The 17,942-nt window shown below is 26.1% G+C and overlaps 1 protein-coding gene across 2 annotated transcripts in view; it reads left to right on the top strand.

Annotated features, from left to right (window-relative positions):
- The first annotated feature begins 1,131 nt into the window (after positions 1-1,131).
- LOC124948048 (large neutral amino acids transporter small subunit 1) overlaps positions 1,132-17,942 on the top strand; it is a 28,486-nt gene continuing 11,675 nt past the window's right edge. The window contains exons 1-3 of one of the 2 annotated variants that reach the window (XM_047491116.1): positions 1,132-1,563; positions 12,458-12,708; positions 13,412-13,658. In XM_047491116.1, the coding sequence (XP_047347072.1) occupies positions 12,463-12,708; positions 13,412-13,658 (493 nt within the window). In that variant the 5' untranslated portion in view covers positions 1,132-1,563; positions 12,458-12,462. Of the gene's footprint in view, positions 1,564-8,152; positions 8,605-12,457; positions 12,709-13,411; positions 13,659-17,942 lie in introns of those variants that run through there. The other variant, XM_047491105.1, reaches the window with a different exon arrangement.

A 17,942-nucleotide genomic window follows, 5' to 3' on the forward strand; every position in this document is an offset into this window, starting at 1 on the left:
CAAGAGAAAAGAAAAAAAAAGAAAAGAAAAAACAAGAAAAATAATAATAAAATAATAATAAATAAATTAATGATCATACGATTTTTACATCTTACATAAGTAATATTGTATATGTAATAACAAATAAATTTGACAACGTATCATTAAACTTGCATTAAAGAAAGATATGATTAAAGATTAACGTAAATTATATTTTCTTTTGATAGGATCGATAACGAAACTGGTTACGTCTATCTTCTCACTCGTAAATCGCATGACTGAGAGTAACGATGTATGTATATAATGATCTATACCACAGGATCTCCTTCTTTCTCCCTCTTTCTCTCTCTCTCTCTCTCTCTCTCTCTCTCTCTCTCTCTCTCACTCTCTCTTTCTCACTCTTTCTCTCGATAACGAAACAGGACACCTTTATCACCTTTTCCGTAGTTTTACAATCGAATGGAAATAACAATATATGTATATAACGATTTTGTATTTTACAAGGTCAAAAACAAAGAGCGAAAGTGATAAAGAAAGAGAGAGAGAGAGAGAGAGAGAGAGATACAATAACTTCCCTTAGAAAATAAAAATCAATAAACGATCGTCGAAAGATTGATAGATATTAATCAAATATCATTGGACATATATAATCTCAATTAGCATTATATACTACGTATAAAAGAATAATAAATTCGTTAACGTTTTAATTAAATATCTCAAATGAAGAAACAATACATTATTATTGAAATTATTCTTATCGTATATAATGATCTATAATTTTTCTTTATAGATCCAACCATACTAGACTCTTACGATATATACACATACGTATATATATATATATATATATATATATATATATATATATATATAGAGAGAGAGAGAGAGAGAGAGAGAGAGAGAGAGAAAGAGAGACATATGTAAAACAACAAATTCGTTTTAACAATATTACAAGGTTACCTATTCATCCCCTCCCCCATCCCATTCCAACCTACCAGATTCGAGAAAGTCAAAGAGGGAGGAACAACTCTTTTGTTTCTAACAAACGTTTAAGTTCGAAAGTGTCATGCGCCAGCTTCGGTGTCTGTATAATATATACATGTACCTACACATGCGCAGAGACGTTAGTATATAGGAAAGAGAGGGTAATACCTAAACGCGGAACGGCAGTAGCCTCGTTCGGAGAGAAACGTGAAGACGGATCACTCAGAGCTCGACCACCGTGTCGCGCATAGCTTTCCTGTCTCCGTCTAATCGTGTTGTTTCTCTGTTTCTCTATCTCCCCTTCTTTCTCTCTCTCTCTCTCTCTCTTTCTCTCTTTTTCTTTCTTTTTATTTATCAATCTCATTCAGTCTTTCTATCTTTTTCTCTTTCTATCTGTCATTCATAATCTTCGTCTTTGTCAACGAGACAAAGACGAGATAGAGGGAAGTAGATCGTTTATCTAGTGCGTGTGTGTTTGTGAACTATGATCCTTTATCAAGGATTTCGACGTACTTAGGATCTTAATAAGGATCTAAATTATCGTTTAGGAACCAAAGATCGTAATATCACTCTGTGATATTGCAAGTATTCTAACAACAGGTAAGTTTCTTTAATATTTAATGTTTTTTCTTTTTTTTTCTTTTATTTTTTTTTTTTTGTTCGTGCTCACGTTTATACGTCTTACTGTAATTCTCATGGATATTTTCGAATATAAAGGTAGAAAGAATGATGATCATTGACCGTGTATTCGTTTTTTATTCTCTTTCTTTTTTGTTTTTCTAGATTCTCAGACAAATTATTCGAACACAAATATGTATAACAATCATATTATATATATATATATATGAAAGGGTGAACGATCATATTGTATATTTTTTTGTCATCGTGGAATTATTTTTCAAAAGTGTTTTTGACTTGTTTCAACGTGCATGAGTGCACGCGTACACGCTGACCACGTTACCATTTTTATACCAAGAGATTCTTGAATGAAAATCTACGTGTATCGAATCGTGAATGGATCGAATGTGTTTAAGTGATTCCAAAATGTCGTGAGAATTTTGTTAAAAATGTATTTTGTTAGAGATAGGATTCGTTTGAGAAGAAATTTTCTTTTTCGTGAAGCATCGAAAGAAGCAGTATGGCCGCCCTTTCGAGTGCTTTAAGAAGTATACATTTTCGTATCGAAGTGGTTGCTAACGAATTAAAGTACGTTCTTATCTCTCTTTCTCTTTCTCTATTTCTTTCTCTCTCTTTCTATCTTTCTTCTCAGTTTTTTTATTGAAATTATAGGTTTTTTTTCTTTTTTTATCTACGAAATCTTGTCTTTTGGAAATCGAGAGTAACGAAGACAGTGCATTTAAATTCGTCGTCATCGTGGTTATTGTCGTCATAATTATAAATTATAAATTATTATTCGTTCAGACAGCTGATATTTACTTTTATTGATAAAAGGAAAAAATTAAACCTTCTAAGAATTAATAAAATATGTACTGCGATTTTCATGAGCGCTTATACGATCGCATTAAAAATCATGTGAAAATAAGAAAGATGAAGAAAGAGAGAGAGAGAGAGAGAGAGAGAGAGAGAGAGGGAGAGAGAGAGAAGGAGAAGGAGGGAAAAAAAATTAGAACTTTCGACTCGGTTATTATCGAATATTTTTCTTTCTTTCATTTTTTATCTTTTTATACTCTTCTAATATTCGTACTATATAAACGACGTGAAACATGATAAGCACGTGGCGAGTTCTGAGTCGCCGTTAATGGTTCGAGAATTATGTTAATTCTTGGCAAAACAGATAAAGAATGAGACAAAGACAGAGAAAGAGGGAGAGAGAGAGAGAGAGAGAGAGAGAGAGAGAGAGAGAGAGGAAGAAAGAAAGAGAAAGAAAAAGAGAAAGAGATACAAAATTACAAATTACTTTTGACGTTAAACATAAGAAAAGATAAATTTGTTTCTTATTTAAATATATATGTATAGATATGCATATATACACACCCACGCATATATATATATATATATATATACTTGTATATAATGTATACATATATACTATGATAATTTCGGAAATTATGACCCACTTTTTTTTAATGCTTCAGTATATTGTCTGTATAATAGGTATTATGTTTGTAAAAGTAAATAAGTAAAAAATTGTAATATCAAGAATAAAACTAAAAAAGTAATTAAGATTTTAATAAAAAAAAAAAAAAAAAGAGAAATTGTTTCCCCATGCGAAAGGTCATATCACCCATATTGTATGAGTGAGATTAATCCCCGATGATTCAAAGTATCATTGTTTTAAAAGTAAAAAAAAAAAAAAAAAAAAAATAAAAAAAACAAAGAAATGGTTTTACTGAAAGAAAGATTATTTATTTTAGAAAAAGAAAAATCATTTCTTTTTCTTCCATAAAATTGTTCCACGAGGATCTCATAAATTAAAAAAATGTCAAACATCCTTCTTTAAAAATCATTTATCGCATCTCGCATGATCAAATTCATCTTCGTCTCCGTAAATTTGATCCAATCAGCGTTATTTTTTCTTCTTTTTAAAATCTTTTTGGCTTACAAAATCTGAAAAAAATGTTCATCCAAAATGTTGGATCTTTCGTAAGAGAACGTTTATATTTGCCTAAATTTTTAACTCGTTTTGTTACTTTAATCGTTCGAAACGTTTCGTATTTACGTTTTTTAATTCGTTGAATTATACCTGATGACATACCTGAGGATTGGATTAATTTTAACATTGCGTTTGATGTTTTTATCGCCAGAATCTTTTTATTAATTATTTTCAATCAGGTGAGACAGATTCTGGTTCATTATTTCCCTTTGTGTTTCTTATTTTACTCTTATTTTATACGAGGCACACGTTGTTACGATTGTTGTTCTTCATTAAAAAAAAAAAAAAAAAAAAAAAAGCGCAGAATATATCTTCATATCAGAATAAAAGTTCATCATTCCTATAAGCAGCCAGTTTTACATCGTAAAAATCGTATAACAACGTATAACTTTGCGATGATTTCAAATATTTCTGGAAAAAAAGTTGAATTGTCTATGAATACAAATTATACTTATCTAATTTCTCAATTGAAAACAAATCAAGAAATATTCTTTACGTGTTATATTAATAATTATTAATTTTACTGAGTGATAATTATCAATTATCAATTTTATTGAAAATATTTGAGAATCGGAGTTTATCTACGAAATGTTTACGAAAAATCGAGTCGTCTCAAAGTTAAAAGGCCATCTCACCCGGAATTACCCTATATATGTGAATTTAAGACATGTGAATAGATGATAAGAAGATTTATGTTCTTTGAAATATCTCATTTTGAAGTACATATACAATACCATTTACATAAGTTGTTAAAAGTTAAACAATTTGATTAGATGTATCTTCTTCTTTTTCATTCTTATCTTTTTCAATCATTATTATCTTTTTTTTTTTCTTTTCTTTTTTCTTTTTTTTTTTTTTTTTTTCTAAAGACGTTAACAGATGAATCACGAGAGTGAACTGTATTCGTCAGTACGAAAAGCAAGTTCGGAAAATCCGGTCGGCGACCCACGTGGTCTATTGATTTTCTTGGTCGCCACGCCATTCCACTCTACTCCACTTCACTCTTCTCAGTGATGGAAACTGGCCTCTTCGACTTCACTTAATGTCTCGCGAATATCACGTTCCTTCTAGTATTTCTTTCTACGATGAAAATTTAATTAAGAAAGAAAGAAAGAAAGAAAGAAAGAAAGAAAGAAAGAAAAAGATCAAAAAAACAAACTAAATATAAAAAAAAAAAAATAAAGTAAAATAAAATAAAGAAGGGGATGGGGGGGGGGAAAGGAAAGAAATAAAAAAAGACTCGAAGCAAATTTATTACGAATTATTTCAATGAGTTATCATGAAAGTGTTACTGATATAAGTAGAAAATTATAGAAAAGAAAAACAATATTATTAGTTTATTGTCTGTGGTCTAATCATACGACGAATTACTTGATAAACGAATTTCTTTTTTTCTTTTTTTTTCTTTTTTATTGATGATTCATTCTTAGATTACTTTTATAATCATCGATTCATTTACATACGTTACAATAAGTGTTCATCTCATTTAATTCCGTCGTATCAATTGTATTTGTATTTTTCTATTACGCACGAGGAAATGCGTGAAATAATACGTATAGTATTTATCAATTAATTCTTATTTTTTCGAAAAATCAAATTGAATATTTTTACGAATAGATTAAATTAAGAAATATAAGAAATAATAATAATAATAATAATAATAAATGGAAGGATATAATTGAGACGATTCGAGGCAAATTTTTTATTGAGAAAAAATTATAATGAATTATTTCTATATGACAGATCTGTCTCATCATTCAATTTTGTCATTACAAATATTTTTCGTCAGACGTTTTAATTTTCTAACGTAGATAAAGGATGTATACATATGTATGCCTGAAAAAAGATTTATGGATTAAACCCTTTTTTTTTTTTCCTTTCTTTTTTTTTCTTTTTCCTTCATTGGATTTATTCGTTTTGAATTTTCATTCAAATCAAATGTTATTCTAAGTATCAGACATTCCACTCGCAAACAGATCGATGACAGCGTGTCTTTGCTCTTTTCGTGAGTACCTTAAGTACAGTTCATGTCGTACGTGGGTCGTTGGCGCTGATGTTAGCGTAAGATCAATAAAAGTGATGTAACATTTGAAGGGAGTTTCGTATGCCGTCCATTCCATCCACGATTGAAAATTGAATAACCCTAACAAACATACCAATTGATTATATTTAATTATCGTATAGGAGAAAAGAAAGAAAGAAAGAAAAGAAAGAAAGAAAGAAAGAAAGGAAGGAAAACATTGACGTTGAAACGATTCAGATATTATTATTTATCCTGTGAATTTTTTTTACGTTCTATTTTCTATATTTTATTTTCAGGAAAAAAAAAAATATTGTACGATATCACGAAATAAAAAAATCTTTTAAGAGATTTTCTTTATACTTCATTAAAAAGCATATTTAACACATTTATCATAATTCTAACAATTTTAATACTTTAATCGACATTATATCTATGCGTATTATATAATATAACGCTTATGTATATATAACAATATAATGCATATATAAAACGCGGATAGTATTCGAAGATAATTTACTTCGTTAATAGATAATTCGCACAACTTTCGTAATTTTATTTCGCGCATGGAAATATAGCTGGTTATATGTGTGGTGAGTTCTTGAAAAGGCACGTGGTCGATATTGGAGTGTAGTAAGGAGAAAGTAATAAAAAAAAAAAAAAAAAAAAAAAAAAAAAAAAAAAAAAAAAAAAAAAAATAAAAAAAAATAAAAAGAAAGAAGAAACAAAAAAAAAAAACAAACAAGTCATCGAAGCGTATATTGTACATGAGAGAAAATCGATCGTAAAGATCGTTCAATGAAGGGCTTTATTATATATTATATATATCAATAAAGAAATAAATACAAATAGGTATATACGTATCTTACATATATAAATGATATTTTTGTACGATAACACAAAATTTTTATATGATCCTTCTTTACCTATCTGGTTATAATATATATGAAATACGATAAGAAATTATACGCACGTTTCACGTACACTAATGTACGAACCACGCAAGCTGTACTGAAGCTAAATTAGAGAGAGAAAAAGAGAGAGAGAGAGAGAGAGAGAGAGAGAATGGACGAGTGTGCTATGTGTAAGAAAGAGAGAGAGAGAGAGAGAGAGAGATTCAAAGAAGCAGTACGAGTGCCAGACTGACGCATTAGGACTACGAATTAGGGAGCGTCAAACTCGTCTTTTCATATAACGAAAGCCCTCTCGTAAAATCTTTACAACTTTTTGAGACTCTTTAAAACGATTTGATATTTTTTTTTTTTTAATATTTTTATCAGCAATATTCCGTAACATCACTTTGAAATTACATATTTATAATATATTTTTTATTTCACTTTTTTTTTTTTTTGATCATTAAATTAATAATTTACAATAAAAGGGTTATTATTTTTTTAAATATAAATTATAGTTAATAAACTTATACTGTACTATATTTATATATATTATTTTTTGTATAATAATTTAATATAATTAAGTATAGTAAATAATACTATATTATATTAAGTTCTATACAATATAGATGTATTTATCAATATAGTTATATTATATAATATATAAAATACTCTGTTTATATGTGTGTGTGTGTGTGTGTGTACAAATTTATACTATAAGTTTCACATTATATAATTTCTTATTCAAACATAAAAAAAAAAAAAAATTGACTTGAAGGCTAATGATTGTGCAACTTGAAAACTACACATATTTATAATACAGATATAGACGTTCATAAATTTCATTCGGGTAAATTAAACAAGTCGAATATAGAATTGAGAAAGAAAAAAATAAAAAGAAGAAGAATAATCTCCCTTTATTTGTTTGATAAAACGCTTATCATATATTTGCAACAAATTATACCGTAGCAAATAATTCATTTATCGCTTCTCCTGAATTCGTATTAATCACAGATACATTCAAGGAAAAAAAAAAAAAGAAGTATGTATTATCTCATTGGATATTTGAATTCGATGGATAGGAACAAAAATAAAAAAGTTTAGGAATATAAATATAGATTAACAGTATATAAATATATGATAAATTTTATGCGTGATAAGTGCTTCCATATAAATGATTTATAAATAGATCTATATATAAGATGCGCCATATTATATAAATTTACATTTATATTATCGATATTTTCTTTTCTTTTTTCTTTTTTTTTTTCTTTCTCATTTCTCTCGATCATCGAATCTATATAATAGATATGATAGATAGATATCTATGTAATATTGATTCACATAATGTAGATCTATATAAAATGTATTAATCTTATTTTGTATTATTTTCTACTATTTATAGATCGTTCATATAGAAATATATATATATATATTTCCATATATATATATATATATATATAGGTATAGATAATTTTTCATTTTTTTTTTTTTATATTATCGATTCTCGAAGTGACCTCTTCGATTTGATATATATATATATATATATATATATATGTATGTATGTATGTATAATATATACATACACATAAGAAGTATTTCACGAACACGTTCTTACTATATATGCTTAAATGAACAAGAAAGAGAGAGAGAGAGAGAAAGAGAGAGAGAGAGAGAGAGAGAAAGAGAGAGATAGACAGAGTATAAAAGAATGAAAGAGACAGAAACTCGCAATCTTTCTTTCATGTGTCTCGTTTTCTCTGAATAAGTTCTCACTAACACTACACAAAGAGATTCTCTCCCATTTATCCTTATTTTCTTCCTCTCGTTTGAGATTCTCTCTTCTTACTTCTGTCTCTCTTTCAAACGTTAACACGATACTCGGCACCGAGCTACGACCAACTGACGTTGAACTTTCTACCTTTTTCTTCCTCTTCCTAATAAAAAAGTTCGTGATTTATATGCATACATATATATATATATACATATATATAAATATATATAAAAAATTAGAAAGTTTATAAAACGTGTACAACGAGGAAATTAGTTCACTAAGATGGTTTTATTACGAAGTGAAAACTGTACGAGAATTCTTTATACCTATGGCACCTTTGGTAGGTAACAAACACACACACAATATATATATATATATATATATATATATATATATATATATACACATTTATACATATGGATATATGTATCATCGCATTTATTAGAAGACTAAAATTTTTCCTTGTTTCTTTTTTTATTGTCATTCAAATCAGCTGTTTTGTCTACAGCTACGTATACGCATATATGATATATTTAAATAATATATTTTTATTTGCGTACGTAAAGTTAACTTCAACTTCAACGTTGTAAACTTAATATCTCAATATTATTGATCTTTTTTTTGTTATTATCTATTTTGTGTTTAAGAAAGACGTGTGATAAGAACATTTTTAATGTGTAAACATTTTTAACTATCGATATCCATTCTTAAATTTATAATACATATACATATTTCTATACATATTTATTTTACATGTTCATTTTTAATTTATTTCGATCGATAATGAATTGCATTCTCGAACATTTTATATTCTCAGTGATATATATGATATTGATTGTCGGGGAAAAAGAAAAAAGAAAAAAAAAAAAAAAACCAACAAAGAAATGATTGATGAAATGATCAAATAGTCGATCGATCAAATTCATAATTAACATTGCTTTTTGTTACTTTTGTGATTTATTTCATATATAATTTATTTTTTTTCTCTAATATATAATATATAAAAATTTTTTTAATACACAATATTATTATATAGACCAAACAAGTACATTTGATTTCTCGTATTATCTACGATGTGAGTTTCGTGTTTTTTTTAACTATTTTTTCCCGGAAAAATTGTTTAATTGCTAAATTAAAAATTGAAATACATGTATATATACTGTATAAAAAATTTAAGAAGTCGATAGTCGTAAAATATATATACATGTATTTTTCTATACATACATAAGTGATACGTTAACATTTGCCACGTTATTTGTATCTATATTGATATAGATTTATCGATTTATAAGACTTTTTGCAGCTATTGAAAAATAATTTCTTCTTAATTTATGATAAGAGAAATAGCATTTTTTTCTAATGTTTTTATTAAAAATATCATTTTACAGTTATTAGAATAATTGTTGTTTCTTAATAATTAAACAGCTTTAATAGTTCTGATAATTATACTAGATGTATAATTATACTAATTATAATAATTACATTGGGATATAGCTATACTACAGATTTTTACAACTTTTTGTTTCTAGCCAGAGAAAAAAGACTGCTATATATGAAAATTTTATAAAAACAAAATTCTTTATATTTTTTTAAAGTAAAAAAAGAAAAAAAAATTTTAAGTGCAATTTGTAAAACATTCTTATACAAATTATTTGAAAAATTAATCATTTTTATATAGAAAGATAGATTCATATATGAAATAAATATATAAAATAAATACAATATACATTATAAACATAAAAACAAAACTGATAGAAAACTAAAAAAAAAAAAGAAAATGTCATATGAAATAAGATTGCAAAACTTACAAAATATTTTGATCATTTTTATAGTATAACCGGTATCGACTAATTATAAATCAAACATAAGATAACATTTACTACTCTATCATTTTCGAAAATATATTTCAATTTTTAAAGTCTTACAACTCATGATTACTTACATACTCAACGTTAACTCATAGAATAATTTACAAATCAATCTATAATTACTTATAATTACTTATTGCACCTGCATGTTCACGAAGTAAAATCAATATATGTATATATGTATTTATGTATTTATTAAAAAGAAATCCTATCGATTGTAACAATATATACATAGGTAACAGCATATAAGTACATACATGCATACATAGTTATACTACCTTCTCTCTTATAAAATCAAGGTAGACTTCGATTACGATTTGATAGTAGATTTTTCTTATTACTTCGCGTAACCAAACGAGAATGGCATTTATAATATTTTCATATATATATATATATACATATGTATATATACACTATTTAGTTTACATATTGGAGGTAGCCGTTGATTTTAATTTAAGTTGGAACAGGTTTTTCAAATTAATTTCATTATTAGTTCGTTGACATAGAAAGGTGTGCATTTTAGATTGGCAATTTGATTGATCGAATTGTTCGTATGTAATTGTTGACTAGTTTTTCTTCTCTTTTTTCTTCACTTTAATTTTATCGATACAATTTTCACATTTCCATTAATTTTTTTTTAATTTTTCTTATTTATATTTTTTTTATTTTTTTTATTTTATAGAATGACTTACATATGTAACTCATTACAAACTAGTCTTTTAAATAGCTTTATTTAGGGAAATGATTGAAGTTAATAATAACATTTAAATATGAGATTAATTGTTATTAGAATAACATTAGAGATAATTTGCATTTATTTTCAAAATTGGATAATATATATATATATATATATATATATATATGTATTATTATTTAATTTAATAATTATAGTAATTTATCTTTAATTTGATGTTAGATAATGATGAAACGAATTTGAATTTTCGCACGTGGAGAAATACTACTCATTTATTTTCAAGGACACATATATGTATACACACATATACATACACACACACACACGCGCGCACACATGTATGTATATTAGCACACATATTATTTTTCAATATAGTAATAGTAATAGTAATAGAAATAGTAGTAGTAATACGCAATTAATAACTATCGAAATGAAAGGTTGTAGATATCAAGTATGGTTTCTAGAAAATATACTTGCTGTAATTAATTTCTTCTGGCTATAGTGAGAGAATAAGAGAGAGAGAGAGAGAGAGATAGAGAAAGTGAAAGAGAGAGAGAGGGGGGGGGGAGGAGAGGGAGAAAAGAGAAATAGAGATACATTATTCAAAAGAACGATAGAAATTTCTTGGAGGAAAATTTAAGAGAAGCTGCGTGACATTCACACCAGAATTATATATATATATATATATATATATATATATATGTATATATATATATATATATTCTCCTATCTTTTATTAAAACAGGCTGAGAGAGAAAGAGATTGAGAGGGAGGAGGAGAGAGAGAGAGAGAGAGAGGAAAAGAATGAGAAAAAAAGTCAAATGAGTGTGATAATGATACACGTATACGTAAACGCCAACGTAAAAGAGTGCCTCTAGAGATCTTGGAAGTTGCACCTAAAAAAATGTGAAAAAAAAAAAAAAAAAAAAAGAAAAAGAAAGGTGAAAAAACATAAAATCTCCGTGTCTGTTTAGAATTGTCTTTTTTTTTTTTTCTTTTTTTTTTATTTTTTCTTTCTTCTTTTTTTTTATTTATGTCAGTAAAATTTTAAAAACTAACGAATAATTTCAATTACCAAATTTACGAATCATAGAAAATTAGTTGGTTAGTTAATTTTGTAATATTTGCAATTTCCATTGTGATCCTTTCTTAGACAAAATTACAATTCTTTTCTTAGGCAAAATTAGAATTAATAACAAAACGGAGAAATAGAAAATGAAGAAGTAGATAATTTTTGTAAGCGTTATTTATTACGCGTATACGATTAAGCCAAATATTGTTCCATTAATTATTTATCGACTATATTTTACCATAGTTAAACTGATTGTATATAATAATGAACTTTTTAAATGAAAACGAACGAAGCTCTCAATGTCCTTCGAGCTCATATCACACAATGCTCGTTAGAAACGATAAATATCAAATTGCATGTAGCGATAATTTTTTTTAGTCTCGTTCGTTTATTAGGTTTTCGATTGAACACGTAATTACTTTTTTCTCAATTGTTAATTAAGAAATAAATAATATATAGATTGTTTACATAAGTATATATATATATATATATATATATATATATATGTGTGTGTGTAGGTGGATAAGCGCATACATAATAAATTTTGTTTATATTTCAGTGAACATGTCGAAGTCAGGAAGCATTAAAGATGGCGAAAAGGGTCCTTATGACCCTGTGCCAACCAATAATGACGCAGGAGGTGACGAAATTAAACTTGAAGCAAAAATGTCACTTCTCAATGGTGTCACCGTTATCGTTGGTTCGATCATCGGTTCTGGAATCTTTGTCAGTCCAACCGGTGTTTTAAAACATACCGGAAGTGTTAATGCTAGCCTTTTGGTATGGACCGCTTCAGGACTTTTTTCCATGGTGAGTTCTTTGCCATCAAATTTACGAAAGAGAAAATGAAAAAAAATAAAAAAAAAAAAAGAAAAAAGAGAAAAAATATTACATATGCATCTTTAAAAATATACAATTTATTAATATATTAGATATAATCTAATAAAAAGTTTTTACATATTTTTAATGTATATAATATTTTAATTGTTAACAACATAGCTATTATTAGTATATAATAGTATAGTGTTAGAGTGTATTACTATATTAGCATTATTACTATTAATATATTTATAAATATTATATCAATTAATAATATATTAAAGATATTTATTATGGATATAATTTTATAAAAGAATTTAAATAAAAATATGTCATTTTGTCTATTCGTGTTGTGTTAATATAAAAAAAAAAAAAAAAAAAAAAAAAAATCAAAAGAAAATAAATAGAAACATATCTAAAAAAATTTATTACCTTTTCAATACTTTATTTATATATTCACATGTTTTACATAATAATCTTTTTCTACGATCAATCAATCTTTTTATCAATGATAATATTTTTTATTATAATACGTTTAGATTTATTCTCTTGTAAAAGATAAATTCGAAAAAAGAAAAAAAAAAAAAGAAGAAAAGAAAAAAAAAGAAGAACAAAGCAAAAAAGAAAGAAGAAAAAAAATTCGATACACTTTAATTTACTTATTATTTTATTTATTTTTCTTTTTCACAAATAGGTAGGAGCCTATTGTTATGCCGAGTTGGGTTGTATGATAAGGAAATCAGGAGCTGATTATGCGTATATCATGGAAACCTTTGGACCTTTTATGGCCTTTATAAGACTATGGATTGAGTGCATGATAGTACGGCCTTGCAGTCAAGCTATCGTGGCCTTGACATTTAGCATTTACGTTTTAAAACCTATTTTTCCTGATTGTGCACCACCAGATGATGCTGCACGATTACTTGCTGCCTGGTGTATATGTAAGTTGTATATATATATATATAAGTTGTATATATATATATATATATATATATATATATATATATATATAATAAAAACACTTAGTATTATTAGCCTTTTAGTTATAATTAAATTTTTTTAATTATGCCTCGTCATTAAAGTAACTGATGATTATATATATATATTTAAAATAATTAGTCATTTAATTGAATCAAAATTGAATTAAAATGTTACTGTTAATGATCTATCATTGAAGTAATTGATTATACGTACATATAGTTCATAGTACGTTAGGTTTAAGTTAAGGATTAAATTCGAAAAAAAAGGAGGAGAGGATTCGCTTGGGAAGAAAGTTTGTTTGAAAAAAAGAAAAAGAAGAAAGAAGAAAAGGAAAGGAAGTTCATTCATTTAACTATACATTTCTGGCCTTGAAGTGATAACAACATTAATTGAAGATAATTTGATTCCCACCGACACAATTTTGTTCCATTCTCTTCTTCCCCTTCTTTTTCTTTCTTTTTATTTTTTATCTTCATTCTCAGCCTTCTATTTCGTCGATAGTCTTCTTTGATTTTCTACGGACCCCCATTGAGAGATAGAGAAAGAAAGAAAAAGACAGAGACAGAGAGAAAGAGAGAGAGAGAGAGAGAGAGAGAGAGAGAGAGAGAGAGAGAGAGAGAGAGAGAGAGAGAAAGAATATGACATAGTTGAATGCCGTCTATCCAGCTTGTACAATATGTATTACAAATGGATCATCTTCATAATACACGTTTCTCAATTCGTCTCTATTAAATTAATTACATCTCGAAAAGAGTTAACAGATAATAACCAATAGAAAGATTTCAACGAGAGGAAGAGTGACGGATAAATTTTTATTTGAAAATTTCATTCATTGATATGCTTTTAATATATCACACATGGCACATTGATGTTATTAAAATGATTTATATTAGATGAAAGGAGAATAAAGATAAATGTGCGTTATAATAAAGAAAAAAAAAAAAAAAAAAAATAGATATACATTTAATATATATTATTCAAAGTAATTAGTACTTCTGTTTATTCTATTTTATTATCACATTTTATATTTATGTAGTATTAAAAGTAATTAGGAGAAAATATATACTTATTAATATATATAAAATGTATGTATATATATATATATATATTTTTTTTTTTTTTTTTAAATTAGTATTTATTACAGCAGTAATTTATATATTAAATTAATAGTAAATATTCTCTGGTATCGAAAAAAAGTAATTTTAATATTACTGACATTGAAAGATGAATTTTTTTTTTTCCGGTATTAAAAACACTAATACCTTTTAATACCATTCTTTTAATACCAAGAGAGATCGACATTTTTAATTCTTCTTAGTATGATACTAAGAGATTAGTATTTTTTTTTTTTTTTTTTTTTTTTTTTCTATGTACTATAATACCGAAGGACGATTGCGTTTGTTAGAAAGTCAATGTTCTTTTACGTACAATAGGAAATAATATGGAAAAAGAAGAATCGGCAATATCCTAATGGTTTTAAGAATTCTCCAAGATAGGAAGGTTTCTCATTCCTTTTTACGATCTCCCTTTACTTTCTAGAAAACTTCTTTTATCTTGAATAGCCTCGAGAGCTAACGCGTAGGTGGCAATGACGTCCTTCAAGGATCTCTCTCTTTCTCTCTCTCTCTCTCTCTCTCTCTCTCTCACTCTCTCTGTCTTTCTGTCTCTCTCTGTTTCTCTCTCGCTCTTTCTCTTTTTCTCTCTCTCGATCCTGGAAGGAACGTTGCCTGTTCATTAGAAAGTATCATTTACTATAAAGGGTAGGACTCTTGAGATTTCCTTCGTTTTCTGTTTTTTCTTTTTTTTTTTTTTTCATCTATTTATTTATCTATTTTTTTTTTTTTTATTGTTAAAGATCTGAAGGATAAAAAAGAAAATTAAATATTAAAATTAAAAAGAAAACTTTTAAATATTTTCGATATGCAAAATATCTTTGGTATCGTTATCATTAAAATAAACGATATTTTTCAATCAAGTATTTTTGATATCCAAAATATTCGATATTAATATATTAATTAGATAGAAGAAAACAAAGAAATATAATACCGATCAGAAAATATTAACGAAAGATTTTTATTTTAATATTAAATTAAGATATTTGACATATTATCTAATATGTATTTATGAAGTATATAAAGTATCAATAATGTATTAGTAATAAAGTAATTACTAATAAAATATTATTGATATATCAACGTTATTAGTAGACACGAAAAATATTTTCTTATCGATATAATTTAAAAAGCAATACTACATCGATTTTGTATTACATCGAAAACATATAAACATTTTTATTTCGATGATAAAGTTAGAAGTTAGAAAAACTAAGAAAATCTTGATTATCTGTCTTTGTCCGTTCGATCTAGGAAATAATGATGGTTTCGATGGAACGTATTATCAGTTATAGAAAGGAAATGAATGACAATTTTCAATCGTGGTTAATGATGATCGCGTTGTGTCACGCAAGGTTGACAATTGGTCGATGAATTTATTAGTCTGCTCTTCCTTCTTATTGAAATTTCATTTCTATTGCGTATGATTGAAAAAAGCAAAGCAAAAAAATAAAAATGAAGAAAAAAAAGAAAAACAAAAAAAAAAAAAGAAATTCTAATAAGGAGTAGAAGAAGAAGGGGGAAAAAAAATTATGAAAAAAAGAAAAAAAAAGAAAAATAATATTTGTAATACAATATAGTGACCGCGAACGTTTCTATCGTATAATACAATATATTTTTGAGCTAATCAAATTTTGCGGTTAAGAAATGCGTGAACACGATAGATATTATTTTCTTGTGGTCTTTTGATCTACGTAATATTTCTTTTTTTTTTTTTCTTTCTAGTGGATTATTTTACGATGACACATAAGTAAACCGATTTAAAGTTCAGACCAATTTGTACTTTATAATATAGATCATAACATTTTGAAAGGATTTAATGTTACATCAATTTGCAAATAATATTACATCAATTGTTACAATGAATGTTTTAATCATATTGTTTTGTTTTGTTTTCTCACAATTTCGATAGACCATTTTTTATTAATAGAAAATTTGACATCACCGTCTCGTTATTAAAAAAAAAAATGTTGTAACACATAATAATGCAAACATTTATTATATTGACTTTTTTTATATTAATTTAAATCATTATGTTCTAACACTTCGTGATAATTTAATTTATTGTATTTTTACTTTGTGACAAACTTCGTGATAACTTCGTAAATAACTTTTTAATAACGTTGAACTTATGTTCTAGTATTTTTGTTATACTTCATAATTTTTATCATCTCTTTATATATTTATTTATTCTTTCTATTTCAATTTTGATCTTTCACATAGTAATTAGAAAATTTTATATCGTCATTAGAAACGTTAGAACATAATAACAAATATTTATTGTATCATAATATTTGTTATTTTTGTATTTTTCTATGCTTCATTTATTTATTAAAATTTTTTTCCTTTCTTTTTTTCTTTTTTCTTTTTTTTTTTTTTTTTTTTTTCTTTCAATATCATTCTTATTTTGTTCTTAGAAAATAAGACGATTATCTCAAAAGACCAAGTTCTTCTCATTATTTTAAACTAACGGGAAATACGTCGTCGGAGCTCAGGGGAATTCATTCGAGCGAATCATTTCTACTTTTTTCTTATCGTCGTTACGAATCACAATTTTGTATCGGGCTTGGAATTGCCCGGTAGTATAGTAACGTAGGATTGCTAGTAAGCATGATAAAATTGATAGTAAATCTGTAAGAGGATTTTCCTTATGTCGTCAGTTACTTCGCGTACTTTCTTCCCACGTAAATTCAAACTAACAATAAATATAATCCAGTTTAATGGAAAATGTAATACCGGTTGGTTTTCAAGCTTCGCGTCACTTTAATTTCCGTTTAATTGTCTTCCAAAGATAGCAGGAAAAAAAAAGAAAAGAAAAGAAAAGAAAAGAAAAGAAATAGAAAAAAAAAAAAATAAAATAAAATAAGAAGAAGGAAAAATTATTTCATCGAAATAGACTCTCTTTATTATGTCTATGTCTTTTTATCCTATAATTAGTATTTTTATCTATTAGGATAAATGATATCTTTTTATATGATGACGTAAAGTCTAGATAAAAAAAATACTTATTAAAAAATATATGGGAAATATATATATATATATATATATATATATATATATATATATATATATGTAATTATATATTCAATATAATATTTTTATATTATAAAAATATTAATTAGAAAATGTTTT

This window comes from Vespa velutina, chromosome 1 (genome assembly GCF_912470025.1).
Source record: "Vespa velutina chromosome 1, iVesVel2.1, whole genome shotgun sequence".
NCBI lineage: Eukaryota > Metazoa > Arthropoda > Insecta > Hymenoptera > Vespidae > Vespa > Vespa velutina.